The 20,496-nt window shown below is 38.9% G+C and overlaps 1 protein-coding gene across 1 annotated transcript in view; it reads left to right on the top strand.

The window, feature by feature from the left end:
* Nf1 (neurofibromin 1) overlaps positions 1 to 20,496 on the top strand; it is a 139,288-nt gene that overhangs the window by 71,430 nt on the left and 47,362 nt on the right. The window contains 5 exon segments of the mRNA XM_045740650.2: positions 7,395 to 7,454; positions 16,564 to 16,790; positions 17,580 to 17,713; positions 18,398 to 18,538; positions 20,387 to 20,474. Of these exon segments, the coding sequence (XP_045596606.2) occupies positions 7,395 to 7,454; positions 16,564 to 16,790; positions 17,580 to 17,713; positions 18,398 to 18,538; positions 20,387 to 20,474 (650 nt within the window).

Raw genomic sequence — 20,496 nt, 5'->3', positions numbered from 1 at the left:
GCATGTGGTGTTTAGAAATAGGCATCTTGAATGTGAGGGCACTGAAATGATCATTTAGAAGTGTACTGAGGCTAGACAATCAAGCATGACCTCAGAGCACAGACCTACCTTGACGAAAGACTTGCGAAACCCTGACAGACTAGCACATACACAGGCTTCAGATGTGTTGAGTTACCACCGAACATAAGACAAATATATATGAACGCATGCAAATAATTTGTTTATATAAACAAGATATTTTAAAGTGTGCATTTACTAGACCTCGGGCTGAGTAGTTGGGAGGCCCTATATAGGCAGAGAGAAAAAGAGCATAATATTCTGTATATACTTCATGTTGACATACTTTTTTTTTTGCACCAAAATGTTGCCACATTGTTGGAGTACAGTATTTGGACATGTTTAATGTATATAAATGTTTTCAGAATTTTTTGCCAAGTTCAATGATTTAGGCCTTTTAAAACAATGTTTAAAGTGAACATACCATGATATTTGCACATTTTAGGGGGATCAGCATATAATGATGATAACACTTTTAAAGGCTCAGCTAAATGGTGCCGGCTATCCTTGGGACATTAGTTCTGCTAGTGCCATTGCTTTGTCATTGTTTCTCATTTGCTTTGAGTGTGTTTAAAGCCTCCCAGATTGTGTGCCCTAGCTTTATATTTCATTCCAACTGAGAGCCAGTGTTTTCTTCCTTGGTAGTCGACTTGCTTTTACCTGGCTTGTGGGGTTCAGGTTCCTCAGCTATGAGCTGAACATTTTTGAGCCACCTCTCTACAGGTAACGCAAGTATTTTGTTGTCTGATGTGAGGCTTGTATATGAGGCATATAATAGCTGTGCATTTTCTAACAAACTGTGATCACTTACGATAGCTATGGCTGAGGGTATGTTTGGGGTCGCATATGTCATTGTCTAATTCTTAGCTGTGTGTGGTTTTTCCTGCCAGGTACATTCAGCTAGGATTTGGGGTTTGTTCAACCGAAACACTTCCCTCATGTCTGGCACGCCTGTGTGTGTACCTGGTTGTCTAGGTACTATAGCTGGTTTTCCTTGTTCCTTGTGTTTTGTTTACATTCTCAGACGGCTGGTTTTTGCTTCCCCGTCCATTTCTGTTCTTGACTGCAGTTTCACTTCCATTGTTCTTGATGCATGTCTGTCTTCTTGCTCTATTTGGCACTTCCTGCTGGTGGGTCTTCATCCATTTAGTGACATTTGTGGTAATGTCTTGGACCCCACTTTCTTTCCATAGCTTCATTATTTTTTATGTCTCTTTACATACTTACCTTTCAAAATTAAGTTATCAAAATTGTCACCTTACCAGTGCACAAAAATAAATAAATAAAACCATCTAATGGATTGATACATTTGCATGAAAAAGCTAAGGTAAAGAAAAAATTATTTCTATCTTTTTCTGATAGTTGTTGTTAATGTTGTTTAAGGTTCAGCTACTCGGAACAAAAGTTCCAAGTACCTGTAGCACGGGCTATGGTGAGCCCGTAGTGGTTATATAGAAGAAGACTCATATGTTCACCTTGGATGCTTTTGTGCTTGCTACTTCACTTATAATTTATACAATATAAGGTTTGTCTTAAATTATTTGGTTTCACTCAATAACATCCATTTAAAGCTATAGTAAACATATTACTGTAATATAATTGGTGGGGTTTTTCACATTTTTGGATTGATCTCTGATATCCATGCTGTGCTTGTCTCAGAGAGAGGGGGAGAGAGAGAGAGAGAGAGAGAGAGCCAGACTCTGGTTCTAGCTTGCTGAAGGCAAGGGTAGGTCTCAGAGGCTTGGTGTATCTCCGTAAGGCTTGGCTGGACCAGCGCTTACTTATGAGAAGCTACTAAGGGCCCACCGGTAAAGAGTAAAGGGCATTATTACATTCGGTGCTTGTGGTGCGTATGTGAAGTAGAGAATGCCTTTACATATTGGCTTAAAATTTTAAAGATTTATGTATGTATAATGGTTCAATGAGGGTCCATGATGCTATTGGTCCCTGTAGTCACCTGCTGGTATATTTTCGAAACATTTTGACCCATGCACTGCTCGTTGGTTTAATTTGACAGTCCTGTGGTGTGCATAAAAAATTATTTCCAAATTTTTTGTCTTCATAATACAGTAGTGTTAAAATGAGTGCATTTTAACACTATTCACACACCACACTGATCACAGGAAACTAAAAAGAATATCGTATGTGACATACTTTGGCTGTGATGGAGCAAGGAAGTTGAGCAATTTCTGGGCGCTGAGTGAGTACTCACCTGGTGACGCTTACACCAGTGGCCCTGTGTGGTAGGAGTTGCTGAATAAAATTTTATATAATTACTTCAGTGTGTGAATGGTTTTTAATATTTTCATTTTTTCTCCATATTATTATTCAGTAGCGAGTAATTTGAGAACTTTATAATCAAATGTGTGGAGCATCACTATGCTCATATAACATCACTATATATGTGTGGCTAAGATATGCACCATATCATATGTTTAAAACACTAAAACAGTGTTTTTACACTGTATTAGTGTTTTGGAGATAGTGTATTTTACACTATCTCCATTAAGCATGCCTACCTGACATGCACTGAACAAAACTTTGACATTTTTCTTTCTTCAAATTTGTTCAATTTTATTATTTTATTTTTTCATATCTTTTTAAGAAAATGGAGCAGCCAACTTGACATACACTTAGTGATCCTTTGTGACATTTGTCTTGTTTCAAATTCTTTAAATTTTTTTCGAAAATGGAGCAGCCTACCTGACAACCATTGAACGAACCTTTATGACATTTTTTTTTTAAGTTCTTATATTTATTTTTTTTTTTAGAAAATGTAGCAGCCTACCTGATATTCACTGAACGAACATTTTTGACATTTGTTCTTTTTTCAAATGTTTTCATTTTTTTTCTAATTTTGTCTAAAAAACAAAAATCAATGCTTTGCAACATTACAGCAGTCACCCCTTTACATCCCAGCATCATTAGCATCTTTAAAAAAAAAAAATAATTATTTGCATTGTTGTAGGTGTCCAAGAATTTGCGAGAACTAGCGGGAACGCTAGGAAGCACCATGTGCTTTTCTCGTTAATCAAACGAAAGCTCGTCGATAGAGACAAATTTTCGCCGAGTGGCGCACTCGTTATTCGAAATGCTCGTAGATTGAGGCGCTCGTCACTCGAGGTTCCATTGTAATTGGTTATCAGGGTTCAGCCTAGTCTCAATTTGTTTACATTACGTTGTAACAGCACGCATTGAATATATTGTGTTTTGTTCGTAATTATGATAACTTGTGTGAAAACAACCTTATAGTATCACACAATCGCAATCGACTTGATAATGGTCCAGGACAGACCGAAACGTCGTCTCCTCTTCAATTTTTAGTGTGTGGTTTGGTCAACATTTTTCAGCCACGGTATTGTGACTTTTCGTCTGCATATATTTTCAAAGCTATACATAATGAACACCACCATTGACACATCTGTACAACTTGTTAGAATTAAAAAGTATATAAATAATGTAAGTAAGAATGAAAATAAATTGACAAAGTTATTCCCGTGTCGCACCTCGCCTCATTTCTTCCAAAAAAAACGCAACTTCTCCAGGTTAATACAACAAAGCGGCAAGAGATAGAGACTTCACTTTTGATTTTTGTGCTTCCTGGGTGCTAATTAACAATGTAAAAAAAAAATTTAGAACATTTTTTTGTGCATGCCATTTGAGTGTCATATTTAACATGTGTACAGTGCATGGGTTAAGAATGTCTGTATATACAGCTAATGAAAAATTTCACTTCGATTCCCCACCAGCTACCTTGACAAGTACACCTTTGTTACCCGAGCAGTCTCCGTCACTCGCCACCACCACCACCTCCACTCCGACCATCTCTCCATCTTTCACTGCCACCTTTAACTCCTCTTAACACACTACTACCACCACCTCCAGTTGTACTCAGTGTGCCAGCCTGTCTATTACACCAGCCCGTGCTCATTACACCAGCCCGTGGTCATTACAGCAGCCTGTGCTCATTATACCAGCTCATGCTCATTACACCAGCCTGTACTCACTACACTAGCCTGTGCTCATTACACCAGCCTGTACTCTTTACACCAGCCTGTGCTCATTACACCATTACAGACAGAAAAAGCATAGAACAAGTATAGGGGTATGGGTACAGAGGTATGTAGGGAGGCACTAAAGAGGGCCAGGAATTGAGTACACAAGAATCAGGAAGGCAGCAGAGCATCACTTTGAGAATGATATTGTTGCAAAATTATAGAGTCTACCTTAGGTGTTGCACAGCCAAATACAGAGGGCAACAATGGGCTGATACCATGCGATTAGACTGTGGAGGGCAGGAAGGAAAACTCTTGGAGGATGACAAAGAAGTGTTTGAAGAACTGAAAAAGATGTTCCAGGAGGTTTTGAGACTAGAGCCAGATTGGTGTCCAAGTAGAGGTGACAATGGAACACCAGAAACATCATTAGACCAAATTGTTAATACAGTGTAAACTAATATAAAGAGGTAAAAAGATACCTGGAGGAACTGGATGTAATGAAAACAGTAAGACCAGACCTAATATCACCATGGGTATTAAAGGAAGCTGCAGGAATCTTGTTACCCATTAATGATAGTGTTCAGCTTTACACTAGAGATGGGAGAGCTACTCGAAATCTGGAAAAAGGGAAATGTACCTCCAATATTCAAGAAAGGGGGACAAACATGAGGCACTAAACTATAGACCAGTGTCATTAACATGCATTCCACGCAAGATTCTAGAAAAAAGTAATCAAGAAAAGGATTGTAGAACATTTGGGAGAGGATAAATTTTTATAACAGGCACATCACAGCTTCAGAGAGAGAAAAGCATGCTTAGTAAACTTGATTGAATTCTAAGGCAGGGTCACCAAAAGAAGACAAGAAAAGGATGGGTAGACTGCATCACCTTAGACTCCCAAAATGTTTTTGATATAGTTCCTCACAAAAGACTAATGCACAAGATGGAGACAAGCAGGGATAACAGGAAAGTCACTGGACTGGGTATAGGATTAGTTAAGACAGGACACAAAGGGTCATAGTCAGAGGATATGTCAGGCTGAAGAGCAGAGAATGTGGTGTTCCACAGGGCTCTGTCCTAGGACCATTGCTGTTTTTAATATATGTAAATGACCTCAGAGAGGGAGTGAGTTCATACATGTCAATGTTTGCAGATGATGCAAAGATAATGAGGAGAATAAGAAATACAGTGGACTGTACAGTGCTGCAAGGAGACCTTAAACTTCAGGAGTAGTCAAATAAATGGCTGCTGAAATTAAGTCCACATTAGTGCAAAGTAATAAAAATGGGTAAGGGATATAGGAGATCTGTATTTAACTACACCACAAGGGGGATGTCAATTACAAGAAACAAGTGAAATAGAACTAAGAGTGAACATAATCCCAACACTGACACCAGAAGCTCGTGTGAACAGAATGACATTAACAGCAAGTGGGGAAACTAGCAAAAATAAAGGCATCATTTATGAATCTAAACAAGGAGGCTTTCAAGTCCATACACACTGCCTATGTGAGACCATTACTTGAGTATGCAGCTCCAGCATGGAATGCACACTTTGTGAAGCATAAACACAAAATTTAAAAGGTTCAGAGGTTTGCACCTAGATTAGTATCAGAATTGAAAAGCCTCAACAATGAAGACAAGTTGAAAGAACTCGCTCTCACAACCTTAGAGGAGAGTAGAAACGGGGGGATATGATAACTTCAAACAAAATTTTGAGCAGAATAATTAAAGTGGATAAAGGAAGCCTATTTAAATTAGAAAGTGGTTGGGCGAGGGGACATTGGTGGAAGCTGGACTTGTAGTTGAGTTGAAGAGATGCGAGAAAGTTCTCATTCATGTACATGTGGTCGGCAAGTGTGATGCTCTGAAGGAAGTTGTTGTGGAAGCCAAATCCATCCACAGCTTTAAAAGGAAATGTGATAAAAATGTTAATGTTGAGAGAGCTAATTAGCATGCCAGGTATAAACATCTAGGAGGTGGGACATGAGCTAGATAACACCCTTGTAGTCATTGATAGGTAAGCACATTACAGTAGCATGTACACATTACACCAGCCTATTCTCATTACATCATTATGTGCAAATAGCACCAGCAATTAAACAAGCCTGTATTCATTTCACAAATACGTGTGTTGCACCAGCTTATTCTCTCTCACCAGTTTGTTCTTTCTACATGTTTGAAAATCAACAACGGGTGAACACCAGCCTGTTCTCATTACCCCAGCATATGCACATAACATAAGCTGGTGCACATTAGATAAGTCTGTACTCATTACACCAGCCCGTATTCATTATAGCAGCCTGTAATCATTACACCAACCTTTACCCATTACATTCCTTAAGGTGGCATATTATGCGATTCTTAAATGTTGTTTAATGTCAACCAAACTTTTCTTTACTAGTTGTATGTAAGAAGGGCTGCAACTGTTCTACGTTTCAGTATCGCACCCTAAATAGAAAAGGAGGGATTTTATTTTTTTCCAACAAAATTTACACATTTTCAATAATTATCTACAACCACAAGTTTCAAATGAAATAATTTCTATGACACTCATCTATCATATTAGCATATAATAAAGTTTTTTTTTTGAAAAGGATTATCCAAAATATGTTTATAGTTTTACTAATGCAAGTAGTCAAAGGTCCCCAAAAATATATATGCCAATATTTCATGTTTGCAAATATTTATAAAATCAATAAATGAACTTAGGAATAAAGTGTTATACTATGTTTGTAGAGATGTAAACTCTACATATAAGGTGTAAATTTCATGTAAATTGAAAAAAATGAAAGAGATCTAATTTTGTTCCTTGACAATAAATAAGATCAAAGATTCTGCCACCTGTGGTTGAAGTTGACTTCAACCAATTTCCTTCAAAATTTGCGTCCTTACAGATAGGCTTACGTTCTGTAAGGTGTATAAGTTTCATGCAAATCAACTGATAAAAAATATGAGAACAAAAATAAATTTATATTTTTTATTTTTTTTTTCATAAAACTAAATATTAAAATACTTTATTATATGATATTGTGACAGCTTAGTCATAGACATGATTTCAATTGACACTTGCGTTTGATGTTAATTTTTGACCATTTTGGAAATTTTTTGACAATTCAATATTTTTTTCTCCCTTCCTATTTATGCTACAATGCTGAGACTTGGACCAGTTGAACCCAATTTTATATACAACTACTCAAAAAAGTTTGATTGAAATCGAACCAGTTCTTATTTATAGCATATTTTCGTAATATGCCTCCTTAAATTCATTTGGTATCCCCAGTAGGGATACCTCATGATTTTATCATGTTTATTTTTTGTATTTTCTTTCTTCCAACAGGTTTCCGTTCAACATCTCGAGAACACCTCATCATATAGACTTGAAACCGACAACACTTATGTACGATCACAAAATTAATGTTCTTTCTGAGCTAAGGCCCCCTCAGTTGCTCCCCAAGTCAGAGCCTTATGGGTCACCCTGGACTCAATACGCATGTGTCAGACACTATTTGACCTATCACCCGTCATGGCAAAAGTCTTTTTCAAATGATCTTGTCAAGTTTTGAGGCACGGATATAGCGATAAAGTCTGTCTGGATCCAACACCAAGTGACCACTTGCAATAATACAAAGAAGTCAAAGCAATAAGCTGCAATAGACCATTGGAATTGTTAGGAAAATAAATTACTGTTCTGTTAGCTAACAGTAAATAAGCTAGCCTCTACACCAGCCTCCAGTATTCCCACTGGTCATAACAGGAGTAGGCAAATCTGCATGTATTTTTTTTTTTCTTCCTTACCTTGGCTCTATTTGTGTAGATTCAGTTAAGATGTGACTAGTTGTTTCTTGATAGTTTTACCTATCTTGAGGTTAGGTTATCTTGAGATGATTTCGGGGCTTTTTAGTGTCCCCGCGGCCCGGTCCTTGACCAGGCCTCCACCCCCAGGAAGCAGCCTGTGACAGCTGATTAACACCCAGGTACCTATTTTACTGCTAGGTAACAGGGGCATAGGGTGAAAGAAACTCTGCCCATTGTTTCTCGCCGGCGCCTGGGATCGAACCCAGGACCACAGGATCACAAGTCCAGCGTGCTGTCCGCTCGGCCGACCGGTTCCCCCCCCCTGCTCAAGGGTGCCACATTTTTGTGTCCACTGCACAGCTAGGTGACTCTAGTTGTTGGTGTACCTCACGTTATTGCTATCACTTCAGCATTGTTTCAGGGTTGTCTTCTTTGGCACTGATTGTCAAACACTGTCAATTTTCAAGGTTATTTTCCCTGGTTGTGATTGGGAGTATTGGTGTGGCTCACTGTTCATAAGAGTGGAATCGCTTTCTCCAGTTTGTTTCGTTGATTGGGGGGGGGGTGATGCGAGTATAGTGAATATTAAAAACTATTAAACATGAAAATAAAGAAAACTGCAGAGGGATTATTGACCTATTTGGGCAGCTTCTGTTTATATCTACAGAAACTCATTTATTTATATATATATATATATATATATATATATATATATAATTAATGCTTGAAGCAATCCAGTGATCCCACATTTAGCATGATACCCAGTAATTTGTTCCATAAATCAACAGCCTTGTTTTCAAACCAGTATATACTGAGGTCTTTCCTGAATCTCAATTTCTCCAATTTATATATCTTGTTTTGAGCTCTAGTTTGTGTTGATACATATAAAACCTTATTTATATCCCTTTGCTATACCCTTTCATCCAATTTTATATTTCAGCCATGTGCTCATTACAGCCTGTACTTCTCAGTTCACGATAAGACCTTATAAGTATTCGTCGTCTGTCTAGAGACGTATGATAAGGTGTCTTATTGCTCAAACTTATGAAAATGAATCCCAGTACCTAATTTGCTTTATTCTGTACATTTATACATTGAATTTTTTTCATTAAGATTTTATTTATGACTCAGACTTTTTTGATTGCATTCATATTTTATAATTTTAACACTGTCCAGCTGACATCTGGTAAGTCTATTTTTGTTAGCTAGGCTCAGAACTCTATAGTTATCAAAATAATAATTAATAATATTAAACTGCATCTCCAAATGTTTTACCACTTTAAGAAGTCAGAACAGTGTCCAGGATGGCCAAGACTTATCTGAATAACCAGGCCTCAAAGAGATGGTGGGAATGAGGAGTGTAACAATGATAGCAAAGCCATGCACACTATGCAAATGACTGGATCCAAGCTAGTTGATTGAGAAGGTAGATAAGCAGTTTTCTGGTGGTGAGCAGGTGGAATTAGCACTAGAACTGATTGACGAATAGGTGGTTCATGCGTCTCGGGGGCTTCATTATCTTGTTTTCCATGCTTTGTTTACGTTATTGTTTGTATGTTTTGGTTTGTCCACCTTTCTGGTGACCTTTTCTAAGGTAGGTTAATCTAGGATTCCCTACTCCTTGTGGCTCTTTAGAGGGCAGTCAGGATTTGGTCTCTAGTACCCCAGTAGGTTTACAACAACTTGCAAAGCCCTGGCATCGACTGAATTGGGTGGAGCTATCCAAGTAGCCAGCACCAAGGAACCACTACTAGGACCCTTCTCAGAAAATTATTTTTCCTTTCTGTATCATAAAGCATTGCTTTGTGATGTCGAGAAAATAAAAAATAAAATTATAATAATTTTAGTTTGGTTGTAGTGAAGTGAAGAAATGTTGATACCATGCTCTGAGAAATAATTTTCAAGTTGACTATTTGTTATAGATTTCTCATCACTAATATCTTCTGGGTTATACATACACAAGGAAATTCCAATTACATGATATATATCTATACAAAATATTTGTAGCAGGACGAGGATCAAACCAGCATCCTGGGTAACCTCAGATGCATTCCTTAACCAATGGACCATAATATGCTAAAGATTATTTAACCTGGGATCTGCCCGAATCCATTAGAAGGCAAGAGGTACTGAGCTTGTATCCATTCCAAGTTTTACTAATACCCACATACCTTCTGGTAATGGAGTTCTCCATCAAATGCTTCCTTCAAATACACAATCTTTTCTTATCTTCCGGGTTCAAGAAATTCCTTGAAATTTTGCATGGCATCAATAGTTCCTAGCACGTGAGCCGGGAAGTAGATGATGATGCACTCGACATGGTGCCCATCTTTTAGGGTGACTTTTAGAGGTTTGGTACTCTGTAGGGCTTGGATGAACCAGTGCTTAGTTCAGGGAGCTACTGAGGGGGCCTAGCAGAAAAGAGCATTTCATTACATTCATTGCTTGATTTTTTATGGCAAAGTGACTTGGGGAATGACTGAGGGGACCTTGCTCAGTAATAAGGCCTCTATTTTTTATTAAATGTTTCTTTCTAAACTGGTTCCTTATTTACTCCTTTTCTCTACCTTTTGTCTCAGCTTACCTGAGCTTGCTTGGAGTGGCCGGGGCTTCAAGTCAGGCTGTCAGCTCCCTTAAACCCCTATTGTTAATGTACTTTCTGTTTCTAACCAGTTATCCTTCTGATTCCAGTGATCACTTAAAATAGGTGCTGAGTGTGCTGATCTGTCGTTTTATATTATAGGGCGTTATCACTCAGTGGTGGCTTGAGATTCTTTCCATTGTCTCTCTACACCAAATATATGTCTTGACTATATACAAAATGACTTGCAACAGATGGGTGATTGGTTGTCTAGAGCATGATGTGTGTATTAAGTGTTCAGTGTAGACCATTAGGTTCTGGCTTTGGGAACAACCGAAGGACTGGTTCAGAAAGGAACATTCCATTACACTCAATATCCTTTTTTTTTTTTTTTTTTTTTTTTGTTATTCGGCAGTGTAGCCAAATGCTATCTATTTTTTTAGCTATTCCATTCAAATTCTCTCAGACAAGATCATTGAAGGACCCATGGGAAAGGATCATGATTGTCTAGGAGGGTGACAATCTTTTTTTAAATGTCCCAGTTGGATCATACTGTGGCTACTGAAGCACTAGATAAAGCTCTATCAAGGCTGGAATGACTATAGAAAGTTCACTCATAAATGCAGGCGATGAGTCATAATAACATGGCTAAAGTATGTTGACCAGACCACACACTAGAAGGTGAAGGGACGACGACGTTTCGGTCCGTCCTGGACCATTCTCAAGTCGATTGTGAGAATGGTCCAGGACGGACCGAAATGTCGTCGTCCCTTCACCTTCTAGTGTGTGGTCTGGTCAACAATTCACTCATAAATACTGAGCACTTTCTAAGCCTTACTTGGCATCAAAAGTGTTAACCTCAGGTCTCCTGCCTGGAGCCCCATCACATTCTTTGAGACTGGATACATCTATGTGCCATGTTTTCATCCTTAAAATCTCAGTATTCACTTTACAGTGAACTGGGTCTCGTAGTGTTTACTTGGTAAGGCAATATGTATATTTGTAACATATTAATGTGCATGTGACAAATTTTGTGTAGATCATGACTTAATGAACAAGTGATTAAATCATGATTAAGTGAGAGCATGATCATGATCAGTGAGATTTTACTGTGGGGTGTCTGGCCTAACCAATCCCTGAACCCTGGATGAATAGGGACATGCCAGTACATTTCCCAGCGGTCCAGGGATATCATCTAGGTGCCCACCTTCAATATGAAGCAAGCCTGGGCCAAAGTGGTCATCGGGAATGATGAACTAGTTCAATCTCGACAGATCAAGGACAAACCGGGGGCTCTGACGAGCCCCATTTCGGAACCTGGGAAGAGACAACATCAACCAAAGTGACGTAGTTGTTTCAACAATAATCTCAACGACTGGTTGGTGTGGGCCACCAGTCTGTCCACATGTCTGCTAACCAGGGATCTGGTTCTTTCCCAGCTTGTTGGGTTTGGGTTCCTGATGAACTATTATTGTCTGATTATTATACCAATCCCTAGAGTGCAGGCAAGAGAGATACATAATCATTTTCACTTGGAATATACTAGGAGTACTGGTTCCAAATCTGCACACAGAAATAACACCACATGAGACCAAAAGGCATGGCAAGATGTACAGATTTTCCCCATTGAAAAGCAGGGGTGTAAATAGGCACGCTGAGAGAGAATGCGAATCAATATCAAAGGCCCAAGACTTTTCAGTACTCTCCCTCTACATGTACGGGGCATAACTGGCTGGTTTCTCACAGTGTTCAAAAGAGAACTTGATAAACATCGTAGGACTTGTCCTATGAATACTTAGTTTATCATGCCCTTGGTCCTGTTAACATTGCATACTCACCTAGTTGTCTTTGTGGAGGTTGAGCTGCGGCTCTTTGGTCCCGCCAGTTAGCTGTCGGTGGACTGGTGTTATTTGTGTGGTACTCGCGCTTCCTGAACTGTGGCTCTCTTTGTCAGTCTGATATATATCCCAGAACTTATGGTGTACATGTTTACTGCCATTACTACATTCTTTGCTAATATGCTCACAGCTGATATTCAGGCTTAGGGCTTCTGGTTGTCTTACTGGGTCCTAATTGCACATTTTTTATTGAATATGCTAGGTTTTCTGCTTCCTCCTCCTATAGATAAGCCTGTTCTATCTTGGTTCTTTTAACAAAGTAGATTTCCTCTCTGAGGTGCTGTTGGGAGTTTTATATATATTCACCATGGAGCTACTGAGGGGCTAGTCCAGAAATCAACTATTGAATGTAATAAAATGCATTTTTCTGGGCTGTCTCAATAGCTTTCCATACCCCCACCCTTCAGTGCCCTTCTTCCTTGTGGGGATGGGGTGCATATTGGAGGTGGCAAGTAAGTGAAAGTGGTGGTCAGCTTTATAGTCTCACTGGGTGAGCTGAACTGTACGCTTGCAAACTGCCACTTGTTTTGTTTTGCTTCCTTTCTCTCATTAATCATCGAAAGGAGGTCAAGACCCTTCCAAACTCCCTCTGAAAAGGTCTTTGGAACAATACTTTACTACCAAAGCTACTTAATCATACTAAGTGCACATGGTGATGCCTCGCAACCAAATGGCAGCTGAATCTCTACCGTTCCACCAAGCATCCACCCATCATGCTCAACCTGGTGCTAATAACGTTACAGCATCCTGGTAATGGGTTTGATATCTAACAGAGGTAAGTGTTCAATATTCCTATGATGATTTTACATCATGGGGGGAGTTACATGCTTTTCTTTCTGCGAGTGTGTTTAGCTGTCCATGTTTCGTGTCTCTCAGCTTTGTTTCAGGCTTCCCTTACTTGTCAATGCTAGTGGTGACAGTCCACCACTAGAGTTGTCTTCTCTGAAGTGTTCTGTTCCTGCTCAGGGTTGGCCACTTTTGAGTCTTGCCTCTGGCTAGGTTGTGCTTGTGTTGGGAGGAATGCAATGAAATGTGATCATTGGTTCATCACATACAGTACAGTAATTTCCTTCAAATTTAGTTTTTTTCTTAATTTTTGCTAATTTTGCAGTTTTATTTGTGAATATAATTCAAAACAATACACTTATATTTTAGAAATGTTTAACTAAGCTTGTACTGTGCTATAAATTGTACAAATGACTTTGTAACAAAAATGATAAGCTCTCAAATCTACTATGAGGGCATATATACTCTGACTGTTTTCCCTTATGTGTGCATCTGACCTCTGTGTACTCGAACATTTTCAGTGTCTTATCTTCTGATTTACCATTAGTTTAGAATTAAAGTCATGCTGTGCAAAATAATAATATGGGTACATTAGCCAAGGGTAAGCATATCTTCTTTACCATGGATAAGAAGGCAGATTTATTAGAATAGCATGATTGTGGCTGGGGAGGAAAGTGGCTTGCAGAGAAGTATGGCATTGCTATTACTGCTGTTTCATACATAAAAAAGAAAAGAAAGTAGGTAACATAGTTTGAGAATAAAATGAAGAGCAGTAATGGAAAGAACTAACCTAAAAGTACTTGTATCTCTCTAAGAAAAGAAGTTAAATACAGTAATGATTTATGCAGCACTGTAGTAGCCTGGGGCTGGCTGGCTGGTGGTGAACAGTTACAGTCTGTAACCGAGAGACTAGCATTAACCATAGGCAATGAGGACCAGGTCAGGTCAGGTCAGGGTGGGTGCAGAATATTAACAGACAACATGACACAGTGCTATAACTACAGTAGTTTGGTAACTATGTTATCAAGATGTGATCTGTGTAGTCTGTTCTACAAAATGGTAAGTGAACATTATATTTTATGTTTTTTGCATAATAATATTGGAAAATAAAATTATTATTTATATATTATTTGTGTATCTTAAATGCATGAACATGTATTGTACCACTAGTTCTAAGAAAAATCCAGAAAACTTGGTGATAGACAAAAAAATGCCAAATTTCTGGAAATTTTGAGTTCAAGTAAAGCCGGATTGATTCTAGAATATGATCTGGACTTTGGAGGTGCCACTGTATTTTTATTATTTTGACATTTCGTGTGAAGTGTTGCAAAAGTTTCTTGAACATGAAATTAGCCAGGCTTACTCTTGAGGTTAACTCACACTGATCCCTTCCTGCTGACTGCATGTCAGTGTGGAATATATATACATGTATATATATTCCTTCTGTATGAACATCAGAGGTCCACAGCTGGCCAGTATCCTCCCAGCATGTACATTATATGAAATATTGCTAGAACTAAAGTGGACTTCTTCAAGAAAAAACTGGAGTTTCCTGCAAGAACTTCCGGACTATCCAGGTTGTAGTGGATGTATGGACCTGAGGGGTCACTCCTAGTAACAGTTTGTTGGACCAAGCTCTCACAAGTCTAGGGCCAGGCTTGGAGAATAGTAGGACTCCCACTTGACAATGATCCAAGCTGGACCAAAACATCAATTCTTTTATTTTAAGATTTGTGAGTTAGGTGTCATATTTTCCTCCATGTTATTGTGATTTAATGTTTGCAACTCCCAGAACCCACGCTAGGTACAAAACACCCAACTGTTAGGTTCTTCAACTAGTTTCCCTCCCCACTGCCAGGTGGTAGCACTGGGAGCTCCTGGGCAAACCAAGGCAACCAATTAATCATTCACTTAGTGCTGCAGTGTTAGCAATGCTCCTCATTGTCACCTTCAAACCCTGTGGGTCCCAGTCTTTCCAGATAAGTAGAGGCTATTTGCTTTTGTTTGTTCTTATTTGTTTAGTATCACCTTTAAATGCATGTGTTTACCAGCCTCACATATTGTGAAGACCCCGAGTAACTGTTCACTTCTTCCAGAGGGGCTTCCAGAGGGTTCCCTAGATGATTGATGCTTGATTTATCCAGCTGTGGGTGCATCATTTGTTGTGTCCAGTTGTGGCGGTTTGTCACTACTTGTACTCCACCCTCTCTGGTTTGCTGATGCTCTGTATGTTGATCTGGGTTCCTTTATTCCGTGTTCCAAGGCACGTTTATCACTGGTTGTCCAGTGTTATTAAAGCTAACCAGCCTGTGGTCTACCCTCGGGCCCATAATGTTCACAGGTTCGTGGCCTTGACCACTGTCTTCACTACCATGTCATGGGTTGATATTTGGGGATGGGTTTTGGATATCTAACAGGATTTTGGTGCCGCAGTGTCTGGTCAACGTTCCTGTTCCTAGTCAAGCTTGTGTTGCTCGGGTTCAATGTAGTTGCATCTCTCCTCCTCCCTGATAAGTCCCATGTTTTCTGACTTTTCCGTTGTTAGAAAGCTTCTTGGAGCTTCCAAAGGATGCCTTCAGAAAACTAGCATAGAGGATAACAAAACACTTTTTTCTGGTACAACCCTGCTAGCTCCCCACCTACCAAGTGCGTTGATTCATGGTCTATCAGCTCCAGACGGACTCATTGCTGGCTCAGAATCAGGAAACTTCCGGTGTGCCACCAGGGCTCTACCAGTAAGAGGTTTCATTACATTCATTGCTTTTTTTTTACGAGTTGCTTTTTGCTGTGCTGTGAGGGCTGGCGTGGTATATTTCTTCTTGGCTTCACAATGCTTGAGGTCTACCTGGGAATTTCCCGTGGCCTGTAAGGAAGGGTGGCCATCGGCTATAATATTGCAAGAATGAAATAGCAGAAATGTGCTCATCACACAGTTCCTAATACTAAATTGATTACTATGGAAGATTTTAGATTTCTGTACAACACTTGTCACAATATGTATATTCCTTAAAGCTTAAATGTGCTCCGCAAATTTTCAGCAGTGTAACTCTCATAGTGGCATTTGCTGAGCAAATCAGATTTTCATTTTTTAGATGGTGTTTGTATTTGGTTATTTAAAATATAGTCTTATAAAGTCTTATAAAATATAGTCTTATTGTATTTCAAAATTTGTTTGCATGTACCTTAGAGTAATATAATATACTGTACTGTATTGTACAATATTCATTTTCAGCATTACAGATAATCATTATGTATTAAATAATAGTCTTGATACTTTCTTTAACCAGAATTGATATTTTATCATTAGTATATTTTATCTTGTTGTTTTAGATTTAGCTACTCAGAACGAAATGTCCATGTAGCACGGGCTATGGTGAGCTCGTAACAATGTATTTTATCATCTATCATGAGAATGGCAGACTAATAAAAATTTAATTTCCTTCCAGATTTGGTACAGACCGTAGTCTCTCGTGTAACATGGGCGACCGTGAGAGATTGTCCCTCACCTCACTGGAGACCATTACGGATGCACTGCTTGAGATGATGGAGGCTTGTATGCGTGATATTCCAGATTGTGACTGGCTACAAGCATGGACAGGTCTTGCTAAGAGTTTTGCATTCCAGTATAATCCAGCTCTCCAACCCAGGGCCCTCATTGTCTTTGGTTGTATAAGTAAGTTCACAAGATACCACTTAAAGTTATCTATTCTAGTTTTCATCATTGACATTTGTGGTTCAGTATATAGACATGTGAAACTGGCTTCTATACATTATGCTAGGTTTCTTTGAATTTCATGGTTATTGATTATTTCCACTCATTTATGGTGTCAAATTAAATATCGGCAGTATTATTGAAATACCAGTACAGTACTGTATAGAGAAGAGAATCTTTTTAATTAATCTTGTCAAGTCATTTGGCGAATTTCAGCAGTCCTAATTAATACAGTAAATATACTAAGACCCATTCAAATAATTTACAGGATCAAGTGTTTGAACCAATGTTGGTTTTTCATTTTGGGTTTCACTTACAAACAAACCCTTGTCTTGTGCCTTGCTGTCTAGCCGTCGTTTCATTCATTCTGGTTAGTCAGTTTTCATTCATCTTGAATTTTTTTTACCTTGTTCTTCTATTGATTGGGTTGTGGTTATCTTCCATCTATTTCAGAGCTTGATTTTGTAGCTTGCAGCAGATCTATCATACGATAGACAACTTTTCCACTGGTCTATGAACTCTGGCCCTGCTTCCTAAGCAAATCCGAATATTTCCTGCTTCTTTAGGGGCTATATGGATTTGTTATCCAGGTGGCTAGCTTCCAAGGAGCCACTGAGGAACCCACAAGAAAGAGGCATTTCATTACATTTAACACTGGATTTTGATTCAGTGGAGTTCTTTATGTACGCATAGTAAATAATTGGTATGATATAATAAGCTTTTAACAGAGATCTTTCCTGGTTTTGGCAGGTAAAAGTATAGTTGACCAGGACATCAAACAATTGTTGCGAATCTTGGTCAAGGCCTTGGAAAGCTTTCAAGACATTACGCTTATAGACTCAATAATTATGTGCCTCACACGGCTTCAACCTCTACTCAGACCGGTAAGTTCTATAGTATCATTATCTAAAGATTTGGTTTGTTGACTTTATAGATACTTTTCTGCTGGGGTGTCAGTGTGTAACCCGCGCTCTGCATCTCTGTGAGGGGTGGGCCAAGTTCTGGTCCCTTGTAGAACAAACAGAACTCCACAGCTGGTGTAACCCAGTAGTTGGGAGCCCCTCTCGGCGAGATAGCTTCAGGGAGCCACCGGGGTTCATCCAGACAAAGGCTTTTAATTACATTCAATGCTGTCTGTTTTTTTATTATAAGGAAGCATAAAATATAAATTTTATCAAACAGAATTATAAAATTGTCCTGGTCTTTTTCATTGATGCCATCAAATTGTAACTGCATTGAAATTTGTAACTCTGAAGTGGATTTAAACAAAATTATTTAAAATATTAATTAAGTTTTTTGGAATTATGCTAGATAATTTTAGGTATTTTAAGGCTAGATATCAAAGAAATATTCCACTGATGAATCACACAACACTGATCAAGCATCACTTTAGAGTAAAATTGACTTTGACTTTGTCTAAGTCAACTTTACGGTATTGACTTTGCAGTATTGACTTGCACAATACCGAAACCTTCAACATACCAAATATTGAAGGTTTCAGTATTAGTGCGATAGTATACAGTAATTACAGCATATTCTAATTTTTAACTTTTGTTATTTCTCTACAGGAGTCTGCAATTCATCAAGCTCTGTTTTGGGTAGGTGTGTCAGTGCTGCAGCTGGATGAGGTGGCCCTCTATGCGTCTGGCCTGGCTCTGCTGGAACAGAACCTCCACACACTAGATTCTCAGGGAAGCTTTGATAATAATGTAAGCCTCTTTCCTTTTTTGCTTATATTAATTAGACAGCTTCATAGAAACAATTTTCTGTGTTCATTATTGTTTTTTATAATAAGCAACACAAACTGCAGACCTGTGACCTTATAGTTCTTCTAATAAATAACAAAAATAACAGGGAGTTAATTTTTCATCATGTAACAGAGCTAGGAAAAGTCTTGATAATGAGAAGAAACGTTGCACTTGATGTGAGGAAGTGTGCCGCATTAACAACCAGCTTCTCAGCCTGGACCTGGACTGATATCAAAGCCCAGGACTATTAGATGACCAACAAGACACTAGTTATATGCTATTTGCATGACCTACCTCCTCCTCCACCAGTACATCTTGTTGGAGAAAGTGTCATTGTCATTAATTTCTCTCTCGGATAGCTCTGGACCTCCCTCCTCCCCCTCTGTTAACTAACCCTATGTTTCTGTATAAGCCTCTTCAGTGGCTTTCATCACCTTGTGTCACTACCAAGCATGCCAAATGGTGGCTCCCTGAAACTAACTAACAACAAATTAGAAGGAAAACATGGGACTTACCTGGTTGGAGGAGAGCTTGGTCGAATGGGAAGATCCTGTGTAGCAAGTCTAATAAGTTTTTATGATAGAGCTACAGAGATCTTATTGGAAAGAAATGGTTGGGTTGACTGCATTGTGTTCCCCACTCTGAGCTGGCCAACGAAACACCAGAAAGATCACCTTGATCACAACACTCAGGAGTAACAGCTGAACTGGGGAGAGAGGTAAAGGAGCCCCATACCTCAATAAGTCCAGTCAAAGGACATCCGTCATGAGAGCCTCACAATCAAGGAATGGAGCCATGTAAAAATGCAGTCACAGGTTTCTTGCCAATGTAAAGAGGTTCACCATGTGGTGACCCACTGTCTCACAGAGCCGCCGCCACCTTCACTATTGTTATCACCACTACCACCTTCCCATTCACTGTTGTCATTACCAAAATCTTTCCCTTCACTATTGTCATTACCATCACCTTTCCCTTTACTATTGTCACCATCACCATCTTCCTCTTCACTATTGTCACCACCCACTGCCTTCCCCTTGCGCTGTTATCACCATCATTACCTTCCCCTTTCACTATTCACCCCCACCTTCTCCCTTCACCATTGTCTCCATCACTATCATTCCCTTCACTATTGTCACCACCATCAGCACCTTCCTGTTCATTATCATCACTACTACCGCCTTCCCTTCTGCTACCACTGTCCCTTCCGCTACCACTGTCCCTCCGCTAATTGTCACTACCATCATCTTCTCCACTACCTCTACCATTACCTCCTCCACATATGGTATTGTCTAAAAGAAATGTTGCATTTTACATAACTGTTATTTCTTTAAGGTTATCAAGAATACTTATAATATGCATTATTCAGCCATTCAAATTACAATATACAGTATAATATTGTAAACACATACTGTACTGTCGTGAAGATCATGCATAGCTTTCCAGATTGGCAACGGTTAAAACATGTTTTTATTAATAAGCACACTGGTCTGCTAGGTTACAGCTTCAGTCTCATTTATATTCTGCATTGAACCTAAAATAATTGCTAATGATAAAGTTTCATTGAATGAGGGGGACCTTTACCATTGGTCTGTATATAATAGTGTGCAATGGTAGAGTACTTTAATTCCAGATTTATTTAAACACATTGACTGTGTAAGTTTTGCCATGCCTATAAGGTGACTGAATTGTTTTTGCCATTAGGTATTCTTGGAGTAATGAATTAACATAAAAACATGCAAAGAATTGTCCATTTTAATTATGTAAGCAAGTGATGCATGATTACAGCCCACACTATTTCTTACATTTCAGACTCTGGAGCAGGTCATGATGTCAACAAGAGAGTCTCTTGAATGGTTTTTTAAACAGTTGGATCATTCTGTGGGACTCAGTTTTAAGGGTAAGCTGTGGAAACAGGCTGT

This window comes from Procambarus clarkii, chromosome 13 (assembly GCF_040958095.1).
Source record: "Procambarus clarkii isolate CNS0578487 chromosome 13, FALCON_Pclarkii_2.0, whole genome shotgun sequence".
In the NCBI taxonomy this organism is placed as follows: domain Eukaryota; kingdom Metazoa; phylum Arthropoda; class Malacostraca; order Decapoda; family Cambaridae; genus Procambarus; species Procambarus clarkii.
Note: the sequence above shows the minus strand (reverse complement) of the source record. Positions and strands in the feature narration are given on the sequence as shown.